Source organism: Halichoerus grypus, chromosome 5 (genome assembly GCF_964656455.1).
Source record: "Halichoerus grypus chromosome 5, mHalGry1.hap1.1, whole genome shotgun sequence".
In the NCBI taxonomy this organism is placed as follows: Eukaryota; Metazoa; Chordata; class Mammalia; order Carnivora; family Phocidae; genus Halichoerus; species Halichoerus grypus.
This window is the reverse complement of record NC_135716.1, coordinates 152,603,452-152,624,169: the sequence shown is the minus strand read 5'-3', so window position 1 is coordinate 152,624,169 and position 20,718 is coordinate 152,603,452. Positions and strand designations below refer to the sequence as shown.

Here is a 20,718-nt window from a genome sequence, read left to right as displayed (position 1 = left end):
CAGCACCAAACAGGACTTTACCACCTTCTGGGTCCCTCCGAGAGGAAGAACGAGTGGGCGAGGGAGGGGGTGGAAAGTCTCCAAAATGACTATAAAAATAAGCACTTTATTAAAAAACCGGATTCTCAGGAAGTGGGGGCTTCCAGAGGTGTCACTGGGCAGTACTGTTGAGGCTGGATGCATCCGGAGGCCGAAAGAAACTATCCAGGAGTTGCTGGCCCGGGCTGGGCTTTTTCCGGCTGGATGGAGTGGACACCGGGCATCTTTTGGGACCCTGTGCAGAAGCCAAAGAAAGGAGGCACTAAGGGGGCAGCAGAGTCCTCTCCTTCCACCCCCTCTCCACTCCACTAATACAGCTCAGGTTCTAGTCTGAATGTTGTAAAGCTTCCAACCCGTCTCCAGTATCTATGTCTTCCGTCAACATGGCAGCCCAAGGTAGTCTTCCTAAGATACAAATCGGACTCCTCTCTCCACCCAAAATGCTTTAGCGGCCTGGTGTTCATGGCCCTGACTGGCCTGTGCGGACCCTGCTGATCAAACGCGCCTAGCTCCTCACACGCTGCATTATGAAGTTGGCCGCATTATGCCAGCATTGCCCACAGGACTCTTGGGCCCAGGGAAGAACATTCTTACTGCGGACTCCCCTCCCAAACCTGGAGGTAATGGTTCGGTTCTTCCACACAGATTACCAGCTGCTGCTTCTAAGCGGCCCTTCCTGATCCTTGCCTCCCAGACAGAACTGAAAGCTCTCCACCTCATAAGCCACAAAACCGAGTACAAGCATTTCGCACACCTGGGGCCCTACTGTCTCCACCATTTGTTCTTATTCCCTCACCACCCTGGCCTCCAAGCTATAAGGTGTCCAGGGAAGAACTATTATTCCTCTCCCCACGGCCAAGTGTGGAGTGGATAATGTTCACCCAAGCATGTGTCATTTAACTCACTGAAAACCTGGGGATTTGGGCCTGGGGAAAGATGGCTGGGGGAGGGCCAAGAGACTCACCTTGCGGGTCCCTGGCTGTTGGCCCTCGTACACACGGAACACCTGGCCAAGGAGAGGGGGAGAGCGCAGGGCTGGCACCTTCCCCCAAAGAGCCAAACCCCTGTGGTCTCTCCTCAACTTCACGCCCCCACACATCTGTTTAAAATACGCTTTTGTTGTGGGGCGCCTGGGTGGCTCAGTCATCAAGTGTTTGCCTTTGGCTCAGGTCATGATCCCAGGGTCCCGGGATCGAGCCCCGCATCGGGCTCCCTGCTCCGCGGGAAGCCTGCTTCTCCCTCTCCCACTCCCCCTGCTTGTGTTCCCTCTCTCGCTGTGTATCTGTCAAATGAATAAATAAAATCTTTAAAAAAAAAAAATACGCTTTTGTTTTCTCCTAGTAATAGGTTCACGTAGAACATACAGGAACCCCCAAAAAGTACAACGAAGACAACACAGGCAGTGCCTTTTTCATAGCGGTGGAGACAGCTGCAGTGTGAAACTCCTCGCGGGTCAGCCAGCGAGCGCCAGGCGGCGCGACGGTCACCGGGGTCTGCCCTTCCAGGGCCAGACCGTATACTTGATAGGTCAGCTTGATGTGAGAGAAGGTGTGGACCACCTGGAGGGAGGGCCAAGGGGCTGAAACAGGCCCAGGGATGTGCCCACAAAAGCCACACCCCTGCCCCGCCCGCGGCTCACGCACCTGCCCGAGGTGCCGGAGGCGGGGCGCTGGGAGGGGCCCAGCCCAGCTCTGCAGCTCCCGCAGCAGGGCCTCGCGCTGCCGTGGCCCCGAGGGCTCTGCGGTCACAGCCGGGAACTGCCACAGTCCTGCCAGCAGCCCTGAGAGAGAGGAGAGCCAGGTGTGGCCAGGCCTTAGCCGCCGACCTCTCCGCTTCCCCGTTGTTGCTCCTGCCACCGCCCTCCGCTCCGACGATCTAGGTACCTGAACTGGGCCTCTGCACCAGCAGGACCCGAGGACCCCCGAGGGCCCCGGGCTGCTCCAGAACACAGGTGGCAGAGCACTCCTCCCTGGGGGGCCTGCGGCCGGCCTTTCTGGGAAAGTTGGTCACTCCCCGGGTCAGGTCCCAGGGCGCCGTGGGAGGCGCGCACAGCCGGCAGGGCCCCGCACGGGGAGCTGGGAAGAGAGATCCCGCAGCGCCGCTCAGGCCCAGGCAGCAGGCCGTGGCCCAGCTCTGCACGGTCTTACTCAGCGTAGGATAAAGTGCCGTGCGGCGCGCTGCGGGGCTGCGGCTGGCACTCACCACACTCCTCCACGTCGGGGCTGCCCGGCGGGCCCCGCGAGCCCAAGAGCCGTTCCCGCTCCACCTGAGAGGCGGGAGGCAGACGTCAGGCGCCAGGGGTCACCGTCTAGGACCCCTGCCTGCCCCTTCCGCAGATGGCTCACCCTCTGGTGTGCCCGGCACAGGCTCTGCACAGGGCACTGGCTGCAGCGCGGGTGCTGCGGGGTGCACACTGTGGCCCCCAGCTCCATGGCCGCTTGGTTCCAGTCCCCGGGCCGCGCCGGGTCCACCAGCTGCTGGGCTAAGCTCCTACAAGGGAACGTGGCTGTGAGCCAAAGACACTTTGGAGACCCCCTTGCCAGTCTCCCCAGGACCCCGAGACCCTACCAGAGAAGCTGGGCGACGAGGGTGCTGCTGGGATCCGCACCAATGGCTCGGACTCGGCACAGCACCCGCACTACATTCCCGTCTACCACACCGGTTGCCTGGCACAGAGGAATCCACGAGTCAGCAGGCTCCAGGAGGAAGGAGGGCGGGCACACACCGAGCGGGGGTGGGCTAAGGGCTCACCTGTCCGAAGGCAATGGAAGCAATGGCTCCAGCTGTGTACCGCCCCACGCCAGGCAGGAGCTGCTGCAGGGTCTCTGCTGTACGTGGCATGTGGCCCCCTAGCTCCTCTACCACCTGATTGGGGCGGGGGGGAGGGGGGAGGCTCTAGGTTATGAGACACCTGAGGCCCTGGGGCTCACCCCCTTACCTGTCACCCCCCATCACCCCCTTACTTTCCGGGCTCCCTCCTGCAGCCGCCGGCCTCGAGAGTAGTAGCCCAGGCCCGCCCAGAGCTGGTTCACCTCCTGTGGGTGAGATCAGAGAGATCAGTGGTCAGTCCTCAGTTGTCCCCATTTCCCCCTACCCCTGGGCGACTCTTACCTCCAGGGAAGCACTGGCCAGGTCCTGTAGCGTTGGCCACTTCTATAGCTCGAAGGCAATCAAAAAGAAGTAAGATCAAGGTCAAGGGAGGTGGAGGAAGCCTTCTTTACCCCACCCCAAAGGCTAAACTCTCTCTGGGGTCTGGCTCATGACCCTCCCCTTCCTTCCCTGAAGTCACCTGCATCCATCGGGTGTAATAGTCGATCACCGTGGCAACCTGGGTCTGCTGCAGCATGACCTCTGAGACCCACACTGGGGGAGAGGGGTTGGCATGAGGGCACTCCGAGCTGCCCTGCTCCCAGCACACAGCCCCTAGACCCCAGACCAGTGGGCGTCCAGGCAAAGCAGCCCTGCTCCCAAGACATGCACTCACCAGCGTATGCCCGCCTGTCCAGATCCACCTCACCCTCTGCCTGCCAAAGCAATCCCAGGTAAGGAGTCAGTATGGGGACAGCTGGGCACCGACCTCCCACCCCACTGTCCCTGGCCCTCGCCTGCTTACCCGCCTTCTCCAGGGTAGGTCCCGCTTCTCTCGGTCGTACCAGCTCAGTAGGTTCTCCCGAAAGACTCTGACGTCAGCTGGGTCTCTGAAGAGATGGTATGGGGAGGGAGAGGCCTGCAACGACACCTCCTCCTGCCGCCCGGCCAAGCCTGCGGGGCCGCAGGAAACTCAGGCTTCGTCCCCGCACAGGCTATGCACCAGGCACCCGGGGCACTGCAGCCTGGCTGCTCCCCCTGAGGGCGCCCCCACCCCCAACCCCTGGTTTCAGCTTTGGACCTGGAGTCAGACCAGAATTCTCTAGCTCTGTGTAACCTGAGCCAGATTTCTGGCCTTAACTTGGCCAGGGTGGTACCGCGACCTCCTTTGACTCTGGGTCACAATGAAAACCCAACAGTTTCAGCCAAGCATAATGTATACGTGTGCAGGGCTTTCCCATTTAGAAAACATTTTCAGGCTCATAGACTCATTCGATCCCATGAAAGCCACAGGAGGAAGGAAATGCACAATCGCTCCATTTCACTGGTAAGAAAGCAGCCACTCAGAGCAATTGTCCCAAAGTTACAGGGCAAAGTCAGAATGAGACCCTTAATTAGTCCCTTAAGGCCCTGACACATACCACGTTCCCTTCCCAGCCCGAATCTTCCTCCCTTTCATGGCCACTGAATCCAGCACCTTCATCTTTGACTAGGACCGCGCTCCTCACCATTGGGGGTAGAAGGCTTGACCTGGCGGCCGCTGAGGACACGCTTCTCCCTTCCCTCCTGGCAGGGTGCCCGCTTCCTCTGACAACTCCTCACAGCTGTTCGTGGCTTCTTCATGATGGCCTAGAAGAGAAAGGCCCAAAGTAGTCAGTCACCATGAGGCTGAATCTTGGGGCCCCACAACGGATATAGATAGCCACCTCCTTCTCTACAACCCTCATTATAGAGAATCTAGCTTTCCTCACCCTCCAGATGCTCATGGGTTTGCCCCTGGCTGGCTGTGGCACTGAGGTATGACCAGTGGGGCTGAACTTCTGCAAGTGACTTCAGAGAGACCAACATTAGCATAATTTTGGAGACCCACAAAAGAAGAGGCCAGGGCTGGGCTGGATACACCTGTGTATCCTGGACGCTCACTGTGACTTTGTGTGTGTGGACAGGGGTTCATTACGTGTGTCTAGAAGCACGGGGCAGGTACGAAGTTTATCTGGTAGAGATGCAGCACATGAAACAGCCTTGAGCCGTCATGGAGTCCAAACCTCCATCCTACAGAAAGGAGAAACCAAGGATCAGAGATGGGAAAAGATTTGCCTGAGAGCATATGGCAAGCTGGGGTGGTGGTGGAAGCGGATGTGCTATTTTTATTCCTAATCTTTTCTTGATCTGGTAAACCAAAGCTGGCTGCCCATTGGTAATGCGAAATATATCTAGTTGATCTTCACTGCTCCCTACTGTTCTCTTGGTGCCCTTTTCTCAAACAACTAAAACGTTAGTGAGGGCTTATTATATGCCAGGCTCTGTACTAAGTGTTATACCAAATTCTAACTCAATCTCCAGACAACTCCATTAGGTATGTGCTAGTATCACCTCCATTTTAGTTAGGAGGAAGTTGAGGCTTGCAGAGATGAAGCAACTTGTCCACCCAAACCCAAAAGGCCTGCCCCCAGAGACTGCACTCTTGTGCTGTGCTATACCACAGTCCCTGCTGAGACCCTGGTTCAACCTCTTTCCTTAAAACCTGACTTCATCACCTCATTTTCATCAAAAGAGCTTGTTTCCTCCTTCAGAGAAAAAAAGTGAATGCACAAGTTTACTGCACTCTGCACTTACCTGCATTCTCCTTCTCCTTCCCCTTGTGATATAAAACAATGGTCTCTCCTAAATTGGCTGAGCTCAAGTTCCTGCTCCTTAATCCCTTTTACAAAACCCACTCTCCTTCCCTTCATAGCCAACCCTCTTTGACCAAACTCCCTAACTCCATAATTCACTCTACCATCTATTCTCCAAAGAGTAAAGCAGTCTTTTAAAACATGATCATGTTATTTTCTTACTTAAAACCTTCAGTGGCTTCCTACTAATTCACTAAATATTTATGTAGTGCCTATGTGCCAAGCAGTTTCAAGTACGTGGAATACTTCAGTAAATAAAATACCAAAGGTTCCTGTCATCATGAAGCTTATATTCTAATGGGGGGGGGGCAAACAATAATAATTAAATTATATAGGATGTTAAGTGATAAATACTAACATAAAGAGAAGAAGTAGAGTTGGTGAAGGGAATAAGGAGTGGTGATGGTGGAATGTTGCGATTTTATTTTTTTTTTAAAGATTTTATTTATGTATTTATTTGACAGAGAGAGAGAGAGAGAGAGAGAGAGAGCACAAGCAGGAAGAGCAGCAGCAGGAGAGGGAGAAGTAGGCTCCCCACTGAATAGAGAGCCTGATGTGGGGCTTGATCCCAGGACCTTGGGATCATGATGTGAGCCGAAGGCAGACGCTTCACCAAATGAGCCACCTGGAATGTTGCAATTTTAAAGCACATGGTCAAGGTGGGCCTTATTAAAGTGATATTTGACCAATGATTTAAGGCAACTGAAGGAATTAGCCAAAGGCATTCTAAAAAGGAGCTAGTGCAATGGCCCTAAGGAAGGTGCCTGGTGTGTCTGCAGAATAATAAGGAAGCCAGTGTGGTTAGAATGCACCAAGAAAGGATGAGTAGTAGATGAGATCAAAGAGGTAAAGAAGGTAGGGAGCATAAGGATCACTAAGTACCTTGTAAGCCACTGGAGGAATTTGGCTCTCACATCCATTGCTCTGAGAACCCAATCCTCTTAATATAGTTTTGTAGGCTCCAAAGATCCCCACCTGCCCCATCCCCTCACTCACTACGCTCCAGCCTGTCTGTCGGCCTTGACATCTCACCCAATCCTTTTCTTGTACAGCTCCTGTGCTTCACCTAACACTTATTCATTCTTTCAGGTCTTGACTTAAATGTCCAAATCAGCCCCCCTCCCCCAGTCTCACCCTTTTGTGTAATTCTCCATTTTCCTCTTATACTAATTGTAATTTCACATTTATTTATGTTTCTTTGATCAGTGTCCACTTCCCCGACTTGACTACAGAACTCCATGAGCAAGGACTGAGTCTTTTTTGTTGACTGTTGAGTCCCCAGAGCTGAGCACAGTGCCAGGTAAGTGGCATACAACAAGCACTGTTAAGTTAATTAAAACCGGATGAGAGAAGAGATAGTAAGAGATTTCCTTTCTTTAGAATGGGAGAAATCCAAACGATCCAGAATAATGATGAAAAAGACTCATTGGACAGAGAAAGGTTGAAGACGAACTAGAAACAGTAAATAATCAAGGAGAAGGGGTTGAGACTCCTTGGTGGGTCGAGAGGATGGGAACCGGAGTCCCTGAAAAAGAACTGGCCTCCGGTAAGGGCATGTCTCTCACGGTATCAGAAGCCAAGAGCAATCACCCTCTAGGTCAACCACCCCTCCTGCCTGGATTATTGTAAAGGCTTCCCCGCCAGTCGGTGACTCTAACCCCTCTGGCAGCCTCTTTCGAGTCCCTCTGCCCGCCTTTTCACTTCCTGGAAGTGAGGTCTCCATCCTGCCTGTGAATGTGCCTATACCCAGAAGATCCTTCTTTCCCCTACACTGCCCTGTCTGTGCGTAACTCCTAGGCGCGCTTCACGCTGGCCGGGGTAGCGTCACCTCCGCTGGGGACCCCCACCCCCACCCCGGGGCCGCGTGGATGAAGACCGCGTGAAGCGGCCGCCCATGTTCCCGCCCGCAGAACGCGGAGAAGGAATTACCTCCCGCTCGGTCTCCCGCGCCCGGCTCCCGACGCACTCCAGGGGGCGTGGCTCCGACCCGCACGGCGCCCGCCAATAGGTCCCCGCGCGCGCCCGGCCGCCTCCTTCGCGCCAGACCCGGGCGGTGTGAACGGAAGTCCGACCCGTCGGCGACTCGGAGGGCGAGGCCCCGCCCCGTCCCCGATCGCCGGCGCCGCGCGGAGAGAAGAAGCGGAAGCCCGGCGAACCCACCGACTACTCAGGCGAGGGGCCCGCCGTGTCATGGCCGCCGACAATGGCGATGGCGCAGCCTCAGCCCCAGCGGCCCCTGACGGTGAGTGGCTTCCCAGGGCTTCCCGCCTTAAAACCCTGTGCGCTCCGGAGCGGGGGAAGGCCTCGGGCTCTCGGCTCTAGAAACTGATCTCAACGTTCAGAGGACTAGCTCATTCCTTCTGAACCAGCCACGAGGAGACTACAAATCCCGGTGGGCACCGCGGCTCGGGCGCAGAAGCCCGGCGTGTTGGGAGCAGTCGGGGCGGGTACAGGGGCGTGTCGGGAGGTGTAGTCTAGAGCTCGTGTTCTTTTAAGTGGCGCGGGTCCGAAGGAAGTGGAACGTGTTGGGAGCTTGGGTGTGAGGAATTATTTATGAAGCCCTGGGGCGTGCTGGTTAGCTCCTGGGGCCCCGTGGGAACAGTACTATGGAGCTTTGGGGGGTATTAAAAGAGTCGCATTCCTCAAGCCCTGAGAAGGATTTCCTGCGGGATGTGGGAAGAAGGAACCTCACAGATCGTCTAGTCCAGCCTTCCTCCTCTAAAGTTTGTGATGCTGAGGGCTGAAGGGAGAAGTAATTTTCCCAAAGTCTCACATAAACCACTGGAAGACGCCAGCTTTCTCTTCCCAAATTCAGGGCACTGTTCACTCCTAGCACTGTGCGTAGAGCACGTGTGATACAAAGGCTTGCAGGAGAGACATGCTATTTCTTGCCTTAATGGAACCTCCCCCCCAACATTCCACCCTCAGCCATGGCCTACCTTGGAATCTCTTCCCCTGGGCCTCTGCCTCAGCATTACCATCCATCGCTCTCCTTACCCTCAGGTGGTGTCAGCAAAAGCACAAAATCTGAGGAGGAGCTAGTAGTCCAGGTGCCCGTGGTGGATGTGCAGAGTGACAACTTCAAGGAGATGTGGCCGTCCCTCCTGCTGGCCATAAAGACCGCTAGCTTCGTGGCTGTGGACACGGTGAGGGCTGGGGGATGGGGAGGGCAGATAGTTACGAAAGGGCTGGTGCTGGGAACCTAACACAGAACTCCCTTTACACACTCCCAGGAACTGAGTGGGCTTGGGGACAGGAAGAGTTTGCTGAACCAGTAAGTATAAGCCCTGATCTTAGTGCCAGCCTTGGCAGGAGGGGCAGACCTCATCCCTGGAGTAGAAGTCACAGTCCTGGGTGGTTTGAGGGCTAACTCCCAGCCACAGCCACCCCCTAAACCCAACCCCAAGGTGCATCGAGGAACGTTACAAGTCCGTGTGTCATGCGGCCAGGACCCGTTCTGTTCTCTCCCTGGGCCTTGCCTGCTTCAAGCAGCAGCTAGACAAGGTAGGTACTGGTCTCCTTCCTATCTCTGGTCTGTGGCTGGGGGGAGGGGGGTTGAGATCCTGGAGAACATCGGGTGTAAGGTGTTTCTATCCCAAATCCCAAGGGAGCAGATCCTTTCTCTCTCAGGGTGAACACTCCTACCTGGCTCAGGTGTTCAATCTGACCCTGCTGTGCATGGAAGAGTATGTGATAGAACCAAAGTCTGTGCAGTTCTTGGTGCAGCATGGCTTCAACTTCAACCGGCAGTATGCTCAGGGTATCCCGTACCACAAGGGCAATGACAAGGTAGGTCTCCAGCCTTGAGACTGCCCCTTCTGTGACTTCATTTCTTCCTAACCGAGGCTGGCTGCAGGGGGAGGATCTGCTTCTTAGGGAGGATGGGAAATCACTAGGGATAGGGCTGGGGAAACCAGCCTGATCCACAGAAGACTAGCATTGGGAAGGCAGGGAGCGAGAGCTTTCCAGATAGGGGCACCGGCGGTAAGTGTCCTGCAAGAGAGGCTCACTACGGGACTGTCCTTCCCAATGACCCCTTTCTTTCCACCCAGGGCGATGAGAGTCAGAGCCAGTCAGTGAGGACCCTGTTCCTGGAGCTAATCCGGGCCCGCCGGCCCCTGGTACTACACAATGGTCTTATAGACTTGGTGTTCCTGTACCAGAATTTCTATGCACACCTGCCCGAGAGCTTGGGAACCTTCACTGCTGACCTATGTGAAATGTTCCCAGCCGGCATTTATGACACCAAATATGCTGCTGAGTTTCATGTGCGCTTCGTGGCCTCCTACCTGGAATATGCTTTCCGGAAATGGTGAGCAACTGGTTAAGGCTTAGGGGTGGGGCCTGGTATAAGCCCATTTTATTTACTTAAGGTATTTATTGAGTGCCTGCCATGTGCCAGGCACTGTGTTAAGTGCTGAGGACTCAGCAGTAAGCAGAACTGACAAAAAACCCTGTTCCCATGGAGTATATAAGCTATGGACCAACACCCTCGTCCGCTGTTTCAGCGAGCGGGAAAATGGGAAGCAGCAGGCAGCGGGCGGCCCGCACCTGACCCTGGAGTTCTGCAGCTACCCGTCTAGCATGAGGGCCCATATTGACTACCGCTGCTGCATGCCCCCTGCAACCCACCGTCCTCATTCCACCAGCGTCTGTGACAACTTTTCGGTGAGAGCACCTGCCCATTTCTTGGGGGAGGGCAGGTTCCTGATGCCTGGAACCCCCTCTCTAAGCCTCTTTCCTACCTCTAGGCCTACGGTTGGTGTCCCCTGGGACCACAGTGTCCTCGGTCCCATGATATCGATCTTATCATTGACACCGATGAGGCTGTGGTGGAGGACAAGCGGCGACGGCGGCGACGTAGGGACAAACGGCGGAGGGCTTTGTTGGGCCTGCCTGGGAAACAGACCTCTGAGGAAAATGAGGATTGTCCTCCTGTGAAGCAGGTCTGCGGGGATGGCATCCAGGCTGAAGAAATTGAGCAGGAGGTGGCTAAGGATGAGACTAGGAGCCAGCCTGGCTTGGAGCAAGGTCACAAAAATGACTTGGAGCTGGGGCTTAAAGCAGCAGGGCCAGAAACAGCTGATATGGCTGCCTCAGAAGCGCCAGGGAATCAAGCCGGTCCTCAGCCAGTGCCTGGGGATGGACTGCATCGGGCTGGTTTTGATGCCTTTATGACAGGCTACGTGATGGCCTATGTGGGCGTGAGCCAAGGACCCCAGCTCTGTAGCTCTGGGCCCTGGCTACCTGAATGCCACAACAAGGTATACCTGAGTGGCAAAGCTGTGCCCCTCACAGTGGCCAAGAGCCAGTTCTCCCGATCCTCCAAAGCCCACAACCAGAAGATGAAGCTGGCTTGGGGCAGCAGCTGACCCAACTTCTGCCTAGCACTCAAGGCCCAGGGAGAGGACTGAGAATGGAACAGAGTTGTCTGGGTCCCTCTAGCCTGTGAATGTCCTACTCCCACCTTCTACAGAACTGGGGGGTGGGGGTGGGGGCAGTCTTGGCCTGGACCTTCTCCTTTACCCTAAAGGCTGAGGAACAAGGGTACACATAAGGAGGCTGACCAGCACCTGTAACACAGACTTTATTTTTAAATCTGAAAGTGTCTGGGAAAAAGTATTACCAAAAAATCAACAGAAACAAGTTATGAAAATATTTGACCAGCTTCATCTTTGGTTATTTCTTATCGCGGCTCTGTAAGGACAGACTGTTCCCACAGCTCCAGCCATAGCAGGAAGGGAAGAAAATCAGTCCATGTATAAACCATTTAACCAACTGAGTGTATCACATGTTGACAAATACATAGAGCAGGCCCTGAGGCCTACAAAACCAGCCCCACTCCCAACCACAAGGTTGAAAGTTTTATGGGGCAGAACATTAAGACTCCTTCATAAATATGAAAATAGATTAATCAACTGGAAAAGATTTTTGAATAGGTTAGCTAAGAGCCATGACCACCACGCTGCCTCACCATCCCCTTGCATAGAAATGTAGTGATGTGGTCTGACCATGCAGTAAGTGCAAACAGCAATTATTCAAGTGTCTTAGACATCCTGGCAAGAAGCTCCCCGGTCTTAAGGTCTGAGAAATAGCCATGCCTTTTATGGCTTCCTGGTTAGCTCCAGGTTCCATCCAGTAGCTTATATGACCCAGGAAAGGGCGAAAGATAGACCTGGGGTGGGAGAAGAACCTGGGGTATTAGCTGCCTGCCAGCTCAAACTAGAACTAGGAGTCCTCTGGTCCTGTCTGGGGAAGTGCACTGGGAGCCGGATGGGAGCCAGAGCTCCTTGCTGGATTTCAGAAGCTTCGTATCAGCTGTTGGCCCTAACTAGGAAGGGCTTTCATTGCTGCCTCCCCTCTCATACACAGCCATTGGGCACTTGGAGCCCCCAGACTGACCCTGGCTTGGCCTGGCCTGCCTGCTCTACAGGCCACAGGGAAGAGTCAAGGCTGTGCACCAAGGGGGCCCTGTGACTTCAAAGGAAGGTCCACCCCCAAGGTGAGCTGGGGACTAACCCCTCTCACCCATCCTGTTTTCCCTGGGTTTTCAGGCCTATGCCTGAGACAGAGAAAGGGACTGGAGCCAAGCCTCTTGGCCTTTCTTCTTCTACCTCCATTTCCTCAGAGGCACCTGCAAGGCATGGACTGGCCCCTTGGGGCCTGGGCCCAAAACCATTTTCTTCTTGGGGACCGGAGCAGTCCATGGCTTCATGGGCCGGAGCAGCTGGGAGGGCAGATGCTCGGAATGGCGGGATCTCTCTCACTCTGTACTTGAGACTACTGAGGCGTGGTGGGGGCCCATCAGATAGTGATTCTTCTCGGCCCACAAATGGACAGGCCTCTCGATGCAAGAACTCTGGTGAACCAGGCAAAGAACGCCACCGGCGAGCAGGTGGCGCCAGGGGCTCCTGCCAGTCAGCCACAGGCAGAGTTCCGGGCCCTGGTGCATCCAGGTCAAATACCAGGGAGATGACAGACTTGCTGGGCAGGTCAAAGAACTTGATCTTGCCACCCTTGAGGTCCTGGCGAGCACTGAAAGGGTTGATTTTGGGGGTGCAGGCAGCACCGCCTCGTTGTGGCCGGTAGTACGGGTCCAAGACGTTCACTGTACGTGGGGGCTTACGGGAGAAGATGTCTGACTGGCTTCGAGACAACCAGATGGTGCGTCTTGGGCGTGGGGACTTGGGAGGGATCTTGTCATCCAGTAAGCTCAGTCGCTTCACCCCAGGTCCTTTCTCCAAGAGTCCTAAAAAACAATGAGTCAAATCAGGGTTACTCCCACTAGTCATAACAAACAGAAGTGGCACCTTGTGCCACAAAGCATTTCACCAATGAGAAAACAAACTCAGAAGGGAGGCTATATGCGCCAAGTCATAATTCTTAGAGTCCAGTACTTTTTCCATCATCCCCTGCCCTTTGCCCTTCTTCTGGACATGGGATCCTACAATCAGCCCTAGAGAGGAAGGCCCCACATCCTAATTTCCTCCCTTGGGGTCAGGTGGAACACTCTGGTCTAATCTCTTACCCTTGGCTGTGGGCTGCAGCTTCCTGTCCGTCTCCAGCTCTTCGTCCTGTAGATGGCTCAGAATATCCTCCAGGGTCTTCCCAATCTCCGTGAAGGATGGGCGCAGTTTGGGGTCCATCTGTAGTCATCCACACCAGCCATTAGCCCTGCCCTCCTATCTTCTACCCCAAGGATGGCATTTGAGTCTGTTTCTGGCATCTTTTAAGATTCAGATATGCAGCTAAGAGATCTTTTCTAAAGGCCCCAGACCATGAGAGTGATTCCCAGAGCTAAGGTCAGGGAAGATGCTATTGTCTCATACCCATCCGTGTCAGCACCCTTTCTGTATGTCTTATCCTCTCGATGGGCACAGAACCATCCAAAAGGGTATGCTTACATTGGTTTGTTCTCTTCTTGCTAACATGTTTCTGGGAGCTATCTGGACAAAGCCCAGCTACCCCTTGGTCATGACAGGTAGGTCCAGCCCCAGAGCTGTATAAAATGAAGGCTAACAAAAGCTCTTCCCATGGGCGTTAAGATCATCAGCTGGACCCAAAGTCCAACTGAAACCTGACCAGAGCTCTATCAATGTCCAGGGCAAGAGGTGATGAGTCTACCCTGCAGGCTGAGGACTGTATAATACAGAGCAATTATCCTTTTCTTGGTCCAGGGCTCTCGACAGTCTGTCAGGCCCAGAGGAGGGGCTGTGGGCACTGCCATTCATCAGTGAAAAGGAGGCTCCTCCTCCTACAGTCCTACCCAGATGAAAGGGGTTCAGCCAGCCCCTGACCAAAGTTGGGGGGAGGGAAGGGGAGGGAGACACTCACATTACAGCAGTTGAAGGTGAGCTGCAGAAAGTCTGGGGGACAGTCTCCCACCATATGCTGGAAAGCGTCATAGTCTAGCCCGAAGTTCTGTGGATAGGTATGGTAGGGAGGGGACATGGTAGACTGGTCATTAATCCCTCCACCCATCCTGGCCTGCTTAGGAGAGGCTGAGAATTGCCCCGAAGTAACCATACAGACTGTTCCAGCAACTCCACCCTGGGAACAACAGCTCCATAGCTTCAAAACCAGCCCCATCCCACTGGCACTGTGCCCTATGCCTGCAGCTCACCTCTGTGCGGGGAAGATAGTCCGGATCAGCCTGGATGCGGGCGATGATCTCACAGAGGATGATACCGTAAGAGAACACGTCCGCCTGGTGGGTAATGAGACCTCAGTTTCCTTCTCAGTGGGGTGAGAGGTGGGGTTTCTGCCCCTCAGGTCCACTAGCCCAGGCCTGAGCCCTACTGTGTGCATTTCATTCAGTTCACTTACTGGGCAGCTGCCGAGTACCAGCTCTGCTCTTGGAAGGATATAGATCCTCACCCGGAACATATAAGGTGATCCTGGATACCTTCTGCTAAGAATGGATTCTAAGGAGAACCATGCCCCGGGGTCCCCAGACTCACCTTTTCATTATAGGGCTCATCTCGGAGAACCTCAGGTGCCATCCAGAAGGGTGAGCCCACCACGGCCAGCTTCTCACTCCCCATGCTGTGGGGTGGGGACGGAGGAGAGATTATATGGAGCTTGCCACTGGCTGGTGCAATGGGATATCTGACCACTGGGAATTCCTCTCCCTGAAGGACAGGCACTAAGACTGACCAAATTTAGGGAGCTGGGATTGAGCTGTGACCAAGTTCTGGCCTCTGGGGAGGAAGCTGGAGTTTTCCCTTTGCTTCAGTCCCTTCTGTGACCCCAGTACCTATTAGGGCTACCCACCTGACGTCAGGAATCTTCTCAGCCAGGCCAAAGTCAGCTACCACTGCAGAGTAACCATTCTCATCCCTCTTTATCAGGCAGTTCTAGGGTTCCCAAAGAAGAAGGAAATGTGGCTCAGAAGGGGGACCAGCCAGCCATAAGGTTACCACCACCCCTCCTTGCCACAGGGCACCTTGGCCTCTCCTCCTTGGTGAAACCACACTCTTAGGCTGACCCCAGTGGTCAGACTTGGGGGCTCTGTCAGCCATGGGAGATGGCTTAGGCCTGGATCTTGGGTGGCTGCCCTAAGATTCATATGCTTCAAACAAATACTTATCTTTGTTTTCTATATACTAAGCATGGTTCTAAGTGCCAGAAATACTTCAATGAACAGACATCTTTGTCCTCTTGGAGCTTACAATCTAGTGGAAGAAGACAGACTATCAGGCCCCTGGCCTCCCATCCTCTTTTCCTCAGAATGCAGAGACCCAAAGGCGAGCCTGAGTAATATAAGTAATGTAATGTAAGTAATGTAAGCCTAAGACAAGCGCTCAGGCCTGCACTACCTTTCACTGCCCACAAGATCACAACCAGCTTCCTCTCAGTCTATGATCTGCCTCTAACCAACTGACTTACCCCCTACCCCCTGCTGTTCCTATGCACACAGCTCTATCCAAACTTGTCACAGACAAGCTGGACTCCTGAAGCCTGAACAGCTCCTTCAAGCTTTTCTTGTGCTTATACTGTTCCCTTCCATTTGGAATGTTCTCCCAACTCTCCTTTTCACCTCAAAAGATTTTATGTGTTTTAAGGTAAGTGCCCTTTCCACGCTGTCCTCTCCAGCTCTCACCAGCCTCTCTCTCAACTCCTTTAACTCCTCCTCTCCGCTACTTCCTCTTACAGTCTAGCAGAGAGCAGGTTCTGGTTCAGGCCTTCCCTCTTCATAACACTCAACTCGTGAGAGAGGCTCAGGATGTGCTCACCGAACAAGAGAAAGGATGAACCCAAATGACTTGTAAATAAACACAAAGCAGCAACCAGGCTTGGCATGCAGTTGCCAAGGCAGCGCCAGGTCACCTCCTGCTTCCTCCACCTCAGGTACAATCACTCCCTTCCTTTGGCCTCGACGTGATCATACTCTTCTCTGCCTGAGTTGGGAGGAGCCCGTGATTTCGCCTTCTCCTGCTCCGGGTCCCAGGTAGACACGCCCCATCCCTGGCTTCCGAGCAGGACCATCCTTGTGCTTGTCCTGGCTTTGGCCCTCCCATCAATCGTGCTGGCTCAGCACCCCCTGACTATGGCTGTGAGAGGACGGGCCCTAGGCCAGCTTGCCTGTTAAAAAGCCAAAGCCCAGGCTATAGGGCACAGGCTTGTGAGGCAGTGGCAGCCCAGATCTGTCACGTACTTTTCTCCCCTCCTCCCTTTTCACAACAACTCAGGCTCCTGTCTCCAAGGCTCAGGCTAAAGTACTACTTACTATTTGCTCAGAAACAGCCCTCAGAAATTCAGCCTGGGAGCAGCAGATAAGGAAAAGAATATGGCCACAGTACACTGCCCTTGTCAAAGCTGTGCGGTTTCTGCCCCAGCTTCATGTTCATGGCCATCTACTGTCCGCTCACTGCAAACCACCCACGTAGGGGTAAGTGACTTCGCAGTAGCTGCTCTGAACGGCTGAGAAATGGCTAAGGCAGGGATGATCGGGGCCCCACAGTATGGGACAAGGCTACCCAGTTTGCTTCTGGTCTGGAGGTGACCACTGCCCCTCTTACAGCTTCTCACAGTCAACAGCTGGGCATTGGAGCCAAAGACAAAGATGGGATACTGCAAACCAAAAGAGCCAAACTTTAGGAGTCTGTATTTGAGGTGATAAGAAAAATGTGGAGGAACCCTGATGGATTAGCCCCTGTGGGATCTTCCAGAAACTCCCAGCCTGCCCTTAAGAGCCTGCCCTTACCGGGGTCTAGGCTAGTGAGGTTTGGCTGGCGACACTTGCTGTTTTTACTTCCTTATCTCCCACTCATTCCTCATGGGTTTCTGCTGTGAGTTCCCACAGAGGATACCAATGACTTCTATGTCATTAAGTTCAATAGACAAAATTAGTTCTTACATACTTGATCTTTCTGCTGTTGACGTTGCTGATTACTTCTTTCAACACTTTCATATGTGATTCCAGGAATCATATTAATACTGGGCGTGCAGGGGCACCTGGGTGGCTCAGTTGGTGCAGCGTCTGCCTTAGGCTCAGGTCGGTCCTGGGATGGAGCCCCGCATCGGGCTCCCTGCTCAGCGAGGAGCCTGCTTCTCCCTCTCCCTCTGCCCCTCCCCCCGCTCTCTCTCTCTCTCTCTCTCAAATAAATAAATAAAATCTTTAAAACAAAAAATACTGGGTGTGCAGAGAATAATCAGCTGTGGTCCTGGAGCGAACAGACCAGCTATTAGAGGCTAGTTAGAGGCCATTCCTGTTCCCTTTTGATCCTTCTCTCCTGGCTTCTGTGACACCGCAGTTCTGGATTTCCTTCTCTACCTCTGGCTACTTTGCAGGCCCCAGTTGCAGGCACTTCTTCCCATCCAATGTTCTCAGGGTTCTGTCCTGGGCCTATATCTCTCGGGCTCCATTTGTGCTGATGACTCCCAACTGTATATCATCAGACCTGACCTTTATCCTCAAGCTTCAGATCTGCATATCCACTCTATTTCTGGACATCTCCTGGATTATTCATATTGAACTCCATACATGGAAACCTGAAGTCACCTTTTCCCCTCAAAAGCTAAAACTCTAGCTGTATTTTTACGTCCGCTGATACTGCCATTTTCCACCCAGTTTGCTAAGAGAGCAACCTGGGATTCACCCTAGATTTTTTACGCTTAACTCCAACTAATTTAGCTTCTAAATATTTTTCAAATTGGGGGCGTCTGTGTGGCTCAGTCGGTTAAGCGTCTGCCTTCAGCTCGGGTCATGATCCTAGGGTCCTGGGATCGAGCCCCACATCAGGCTCCCTGCTAGGCAGAGAGCCTGCTTCTCCCTCTCCCTCTGCTGCTCGCCCTGCTTGTGCTCTCTCTGCGTCTGTCTCTCTGTCAAATAAATAAATAAAATCTTTAAAAAAATTTTTTAAATAATAATAAAAAATATTTTTCAAATCGGTGTCTCCCTCTTCATCTCCACTACCCTTGCATCAGGTCCTCCTCATTCCTCCCCTGAAAACTACAATGCTCTTCTAACTGGTCTCTCTGGCTTGGTCCAGGCTTGATCTCCATAATCCACCTTCCTCATTCCTGCCAGCATGACTTTAGTAAAATGTAAATCTGTGTTACTCCCCTATTTAAAAGCCATCAATGACATATTGTATGATTCCATTTATATGAAATGTCCAGAATAAGCAAATCCATAGAAAGTGAAAATGGATTAGTGGTTGCCCAGGGCTGAAGGGGAAAGGGAATAGAGTGTGGGGCTTTCATCTTGGAATGATGAAAAGTTCCGAAATTAGATAGTGGTGATGGCTAAATATACTAAAAGCCACTAAAATATATACTTTGAAAGGGCAAATTTGGTTTTATGTGAAGTATATCTCAAAAAAACTGAGTGGTTTTCTTCATTTCCTATCTAGAAGATTAAATCCAACTTAGACAATATATGATCAGAGTCCTCTCTTTTCAACTCTTACTCCCTACCACTCCTCCCTCCCAGTCTGCACATCATACAGTTCATGCCGCTATGCCTTCGTTTATGCAATTCCCTGTGTCTGCTTTGGTCTAGAATATGACCCCCAGCATGTGCACTAATAATAATTAAACTAAATAAGTAGAATTCAAGGCACCTGGGTGGCTCAGTCGTTAAGCATCTGCCTTCGGCTCAGGTCATGATCCCAGGGTCCTAGAATCGAGTCCCGAGTCGGGCTCCCTACTCGGCCGGAAGCCTGCTTCTCCCTCTCCCGCTCCCCCTGCTTGTGTTCCTGTTCTCGCTATCTCTCTCTCTCTCTGTCAAATAAATAAATAAAATCTTTAAAAAATAAAAAATAAAAAAAATAAGTAGAATTCAATTTTCAAGATTCAGCTCAGCCACCATCTCCTCCAAGAAGCCTGCTCTGTACCCTCAGGCTGGGTTAAATACCCTCTATTCAAAGCATCCTATGCACTGTCCTCTCTGTAGCCTTTGCATCTACCATGTTATAATGGAAGTCTGTATAGTGCCTTCCTATGGCTAGAGAGACTATAAGCTTTAGGAAAGCAGTGATGTTTTAAGAGGGAGATGGCCCAGAGAATACTTCCTAGCCCCTTGGGTAAGGGAAAGATTGCCCACTTCTGTCTATATGGTACCCTAAGAATTACAAAACATTTTTCACAAACACAGTCAAAACAACATTGTCAGGTGGGCAGATCTGAGATTTTTACATTTAAGATGAGAAAAACAAAGCTTACAACCGTAAGTGGTAAAGACCCAGGACTCCTAATTCTAAAGCATTCTCACACGATTCTACCCTCCCCAGAAAGAGGCTGAAAAGCTTTCCCCTTTTATAATGAAGCAATGTAGTCTTCAGCAAGGCCATGGCAGAAGCAATGCAGTCTTAAGAGAGCAGCAGGGGCCAGGGCCCATGGAGAAGGCAGCACGGTGTGCAATACCGTAAGACCCCTTCACTTGGGCCTCCAGCCACTATCTCAAATGCTGGCCAATCCAAAAGCATCTAGTACAATGCTTGCATTTCTCACCCAACTTGGACATGGCCCCAGTATAGACTACGTGGCTACAGAGTACAAAATATGAAGCTCTGGGCGCCTGGGTGGCTCAGTCGTTAAGCGTCTGCCTTCGGCTTGTGTCATGATCCCAGGGTCCTGGGATCGAGCCCCGCGTCAGGGTCCCTACTCAGCGGGAAGCCTGCTTCTCCCTCTCCCACTCCCCCGCTTGTGTTCCTGCTCTTGCTGTCTCTCTCTCTGTGAAATAAATAAATAAAATCTTTAAAAAAAAAAAAAAAAAGGAAGCTCAGACCACTGTGGGATTCTGAAGAAGCCAGACCAATTTTCAGGCTGTGTGGAATACAAGGTCCATTACGTAGAGGACGAAGAATGCTTTATTCAAAAGTGTCTTTGGGGCACCTGGGTGGCTCAGTTGGTTATGTGTCCAATTTGATTTCAGGGTCATGATCTCAGGGTTGTGAGGTTGAGCCCCACGTCAGGCACCGTGCTGGGCGTGGAGCCTGCTTAAGATTCTCTCTCCCTCTCCCTCAGCCCTCCCCCGCCTCCCTCTCAAAAAAAAAAAGAAAAGAAAGTATCCTTGCCTAGAGTAAGCAGCAGACATAAGGGAGGCTCAGACAGACTTCCCTGAGGTGAGAGGTTCCTGATTTTCAGGTTCAAAAAGGAGCCTAGGCCCTACTGCTGCATTCCTCCCCTATTAGAATTCATCACACTACAGCAGAGAGACTTCTACATTTGCCTCTTCAGTGACGGAATGATCCCATTCATCTCTGTGTCTCAAACCTAGCACAGACACACAGAAAGGGCCTAGCAAAAGTTTGTTATACGAAAATTTGGGCAGATAATTGAAACACCTGGGCTTCTTTTCACATGTGTCAAAGGCATACACTAATCATATATTCAACTCTCCGCTTTGGGGACTGAGCTGACAAGGGACTCAAAGGGGTGACCATGAATGCATTTCTGGAAGCCAACACAGATCCTTCAGAACCGGGCCAGAAGAGACACTTGAGAGAAGTTCCTGAGCTCTCCTAGAACAGCTGCATAGTCAGTATTGGCACCGAATAAAACCACCTGAGTGGAGAAATGCCAAGTCCATTTGTTAATGTTAGTTCCAAGCTAAAGCTATCTCTACAACAATAAAATGGCTTTCGATGTGCCATCACCTCTTTCCCCTCACCCCTCAACAAATCCACTCCATAAACCCAGTTAGGATCAGAGAGGAAAGTACTGATTCTACATCTCAAGAAAGCTTAAG

General features: G+C 52.6%; 3 protein-coding genes and 1 long non-coding RNA gene across 13 annotated transcripts in view; 2 read left to right on the top strand and 2 right to left on the bottom strand.

Moving 5' to 3' along the window:
• Positions 1-20,718, top strand: part of LOC144381934 (uncharacterized) — a 648,393-nt gene that overhangs the window by 459,178 nt on the left and 168,497 nt on the right. The gene's annotated exons all lie outside the window — the stretch shown is intronic.
• On the bottom strand, positions 87-7,714 carry MUTYH (mutY DNA glycosylase). 6 transcript variants are annotated; one of them, XM_078073235.1, is made up of 17 exons: positions 7,683-7,714; positions 4,599-4,677; positions 4,356-4,476; positions 3,653-3,801; positions 3,524-3,563; positions 3,329-3,402; positions 3,151-3,192; positions 3,003-3,074; positions 2,791-2,904; positions 2,608-2,705; positions 2,385-2,529; positions 2,242-2,305; positions 1,923-2,114; positions 1,683-1,819; positions 1,446-1,598; positions 1,004-1,045; positions 87-274 (listed from the first exon to the last, which is right to left on the bottom strand). In XM_078073235.1, exons 1-17 carry the CDS (start codon positions 7,712-7,714, stop codon positions 152-154), a joined length of 1,677 nt encoding a protein of 558 aa, XP_077929361.1. In that variant the 3' UTR covers positions 87-151. The 6 variants fall into 6 exon arrangements, with proteins under 6 accessions (XP_077929361.1, XP_077929362.1, XP_077929360.1 ...); XM_078073236.1 differs by lacking the exon at positions 7,683-7,714 and adding exons at positions 4,805-4,899; positions 7,452-7,582 and having other exon boundaries at positions 1,446-1,819; XM_078073234.1 differs by having other exon boundaries at positions 1,446-1,819.
• On the top strand, positions 7,634-11,180 carry TOE1 (target of EGR1, exonuclease). 3 transcript variants are annotated; one of them, XM_036112659.2, is made up of 8 exons: positions 7,634-7,764; positions 8,526-8,668; positions 8,756-8,796; positions 8,930-9,026; positions 9,177-9,311; positions 9,575-9,834; positions 10,031-10,190; positions 10,274-11,180. In XM_036112659.2, exons 1-8 carry the CDS (start codon positions 7,713-7,715, stop codon positions 10,892-10,894), a joined length of 1,509 nt encoding a protein of 502 aa, XP_035968552.1. In that variant the 5' UTR covers positions 7,634-7,712; the 3' UTR covers positions 10,895-11,180. The 3 variants fall into 3 exon arrangements, with proteins under 3 accessions (XP_035968552.1, XP_035968551.1, XP_077929367.1); XM_036112658.2 differs by having other exon boundaries at positions 9,153-9,311; XM_078073241.1 differs by lacking the exon at positions 9,177-9,311.
• Positions 11,091-20,718, bottom strand: part of TESK2 (testis associated actin remodelling kinase 2) — a 149,000-nt gene continuing 139,372 nt past the window's right edge. For both annotated transcript variants that reach the window (XM_036112644.2, XM_036112645.2), the window contains 6 exons: positions 14,796-14,878; positions 14,483-14,567; positions 14,146-14,229; positions 13,857-13,943; positions 13,051-13,168; positions 11,091-12,771 (listed from right to left, as the gene is read on the bottom strand). In XM_036112644.2, the coding sequence (XP_035968537.2) occupies positions 12,047-12,771; positions 13,051-13,168; positions 13,857-13,943; positions 14,146-14,229; positions 14,483-14,567; positions 14,796-14,878 (1,182 nt within the window). In that variant the 3' untranslated portion in view covers positions 11,091-12,046. The remainder of the gene's footprint in view (positions 12,772-13,050; positions 13,169-13,856; positions 13,944-14,145; positions 14,230-14,482; positions 14,568-14,795; positions 14,879-20,718) is intronic.

What these genes read in the sequence shown, in the direction of transcription:
- MUTYH (XM_078073234.1), bottom strand. Translation starts at nt 7,714, where the DNA reads ATGACACGGCGGGCCCCTCGCCTGAGTAGTCG. An exon ending in ACCTACCCTGGAGAAGGCGG is followed by an intron (nt 3,564 to 3,652) that starts GTAAGCAGGCGA and finishes TTGCTTTGGCAG; the next exon opens with GCAGAGGGTGAGGTGGATCT. An exon ending in CTCGTCGCCCAGCTTCTCTG is followed by an intron (nt 2,530 to 2,607) that starts GTAGGGTCTCGG and finishes GTTCCCTTGTAG; the next exon opens with GAGCTTAGCCCAGCAGCTGG.
- TOE1 (XM_036112658.2), top strand. Translation starts at nt 7,713, where the DNA reads ATGGCCGCCGACAATGGCGATGGCGCAGCCTCAGCCCCAGCGGCCCCT. An exon ending in ACCACAAGGGCAATGACAAG is followed by an intron (nt 9,312 to 9,574) that starts GTAGGTCTCCAG and finishes CTTTCCACCCAG; the next exon opens with GGCGATGAGAGTCAGAGCCA. An exon ending in GAATATGCTTTCCGGAAATG is followed by an intron (nt 9,835 to 10,030) that starts GTGAGCAACTGG and finishes CCGCTGTTTCAG; the next exon opens with CGAGCGGGAAAATGGGAAGC.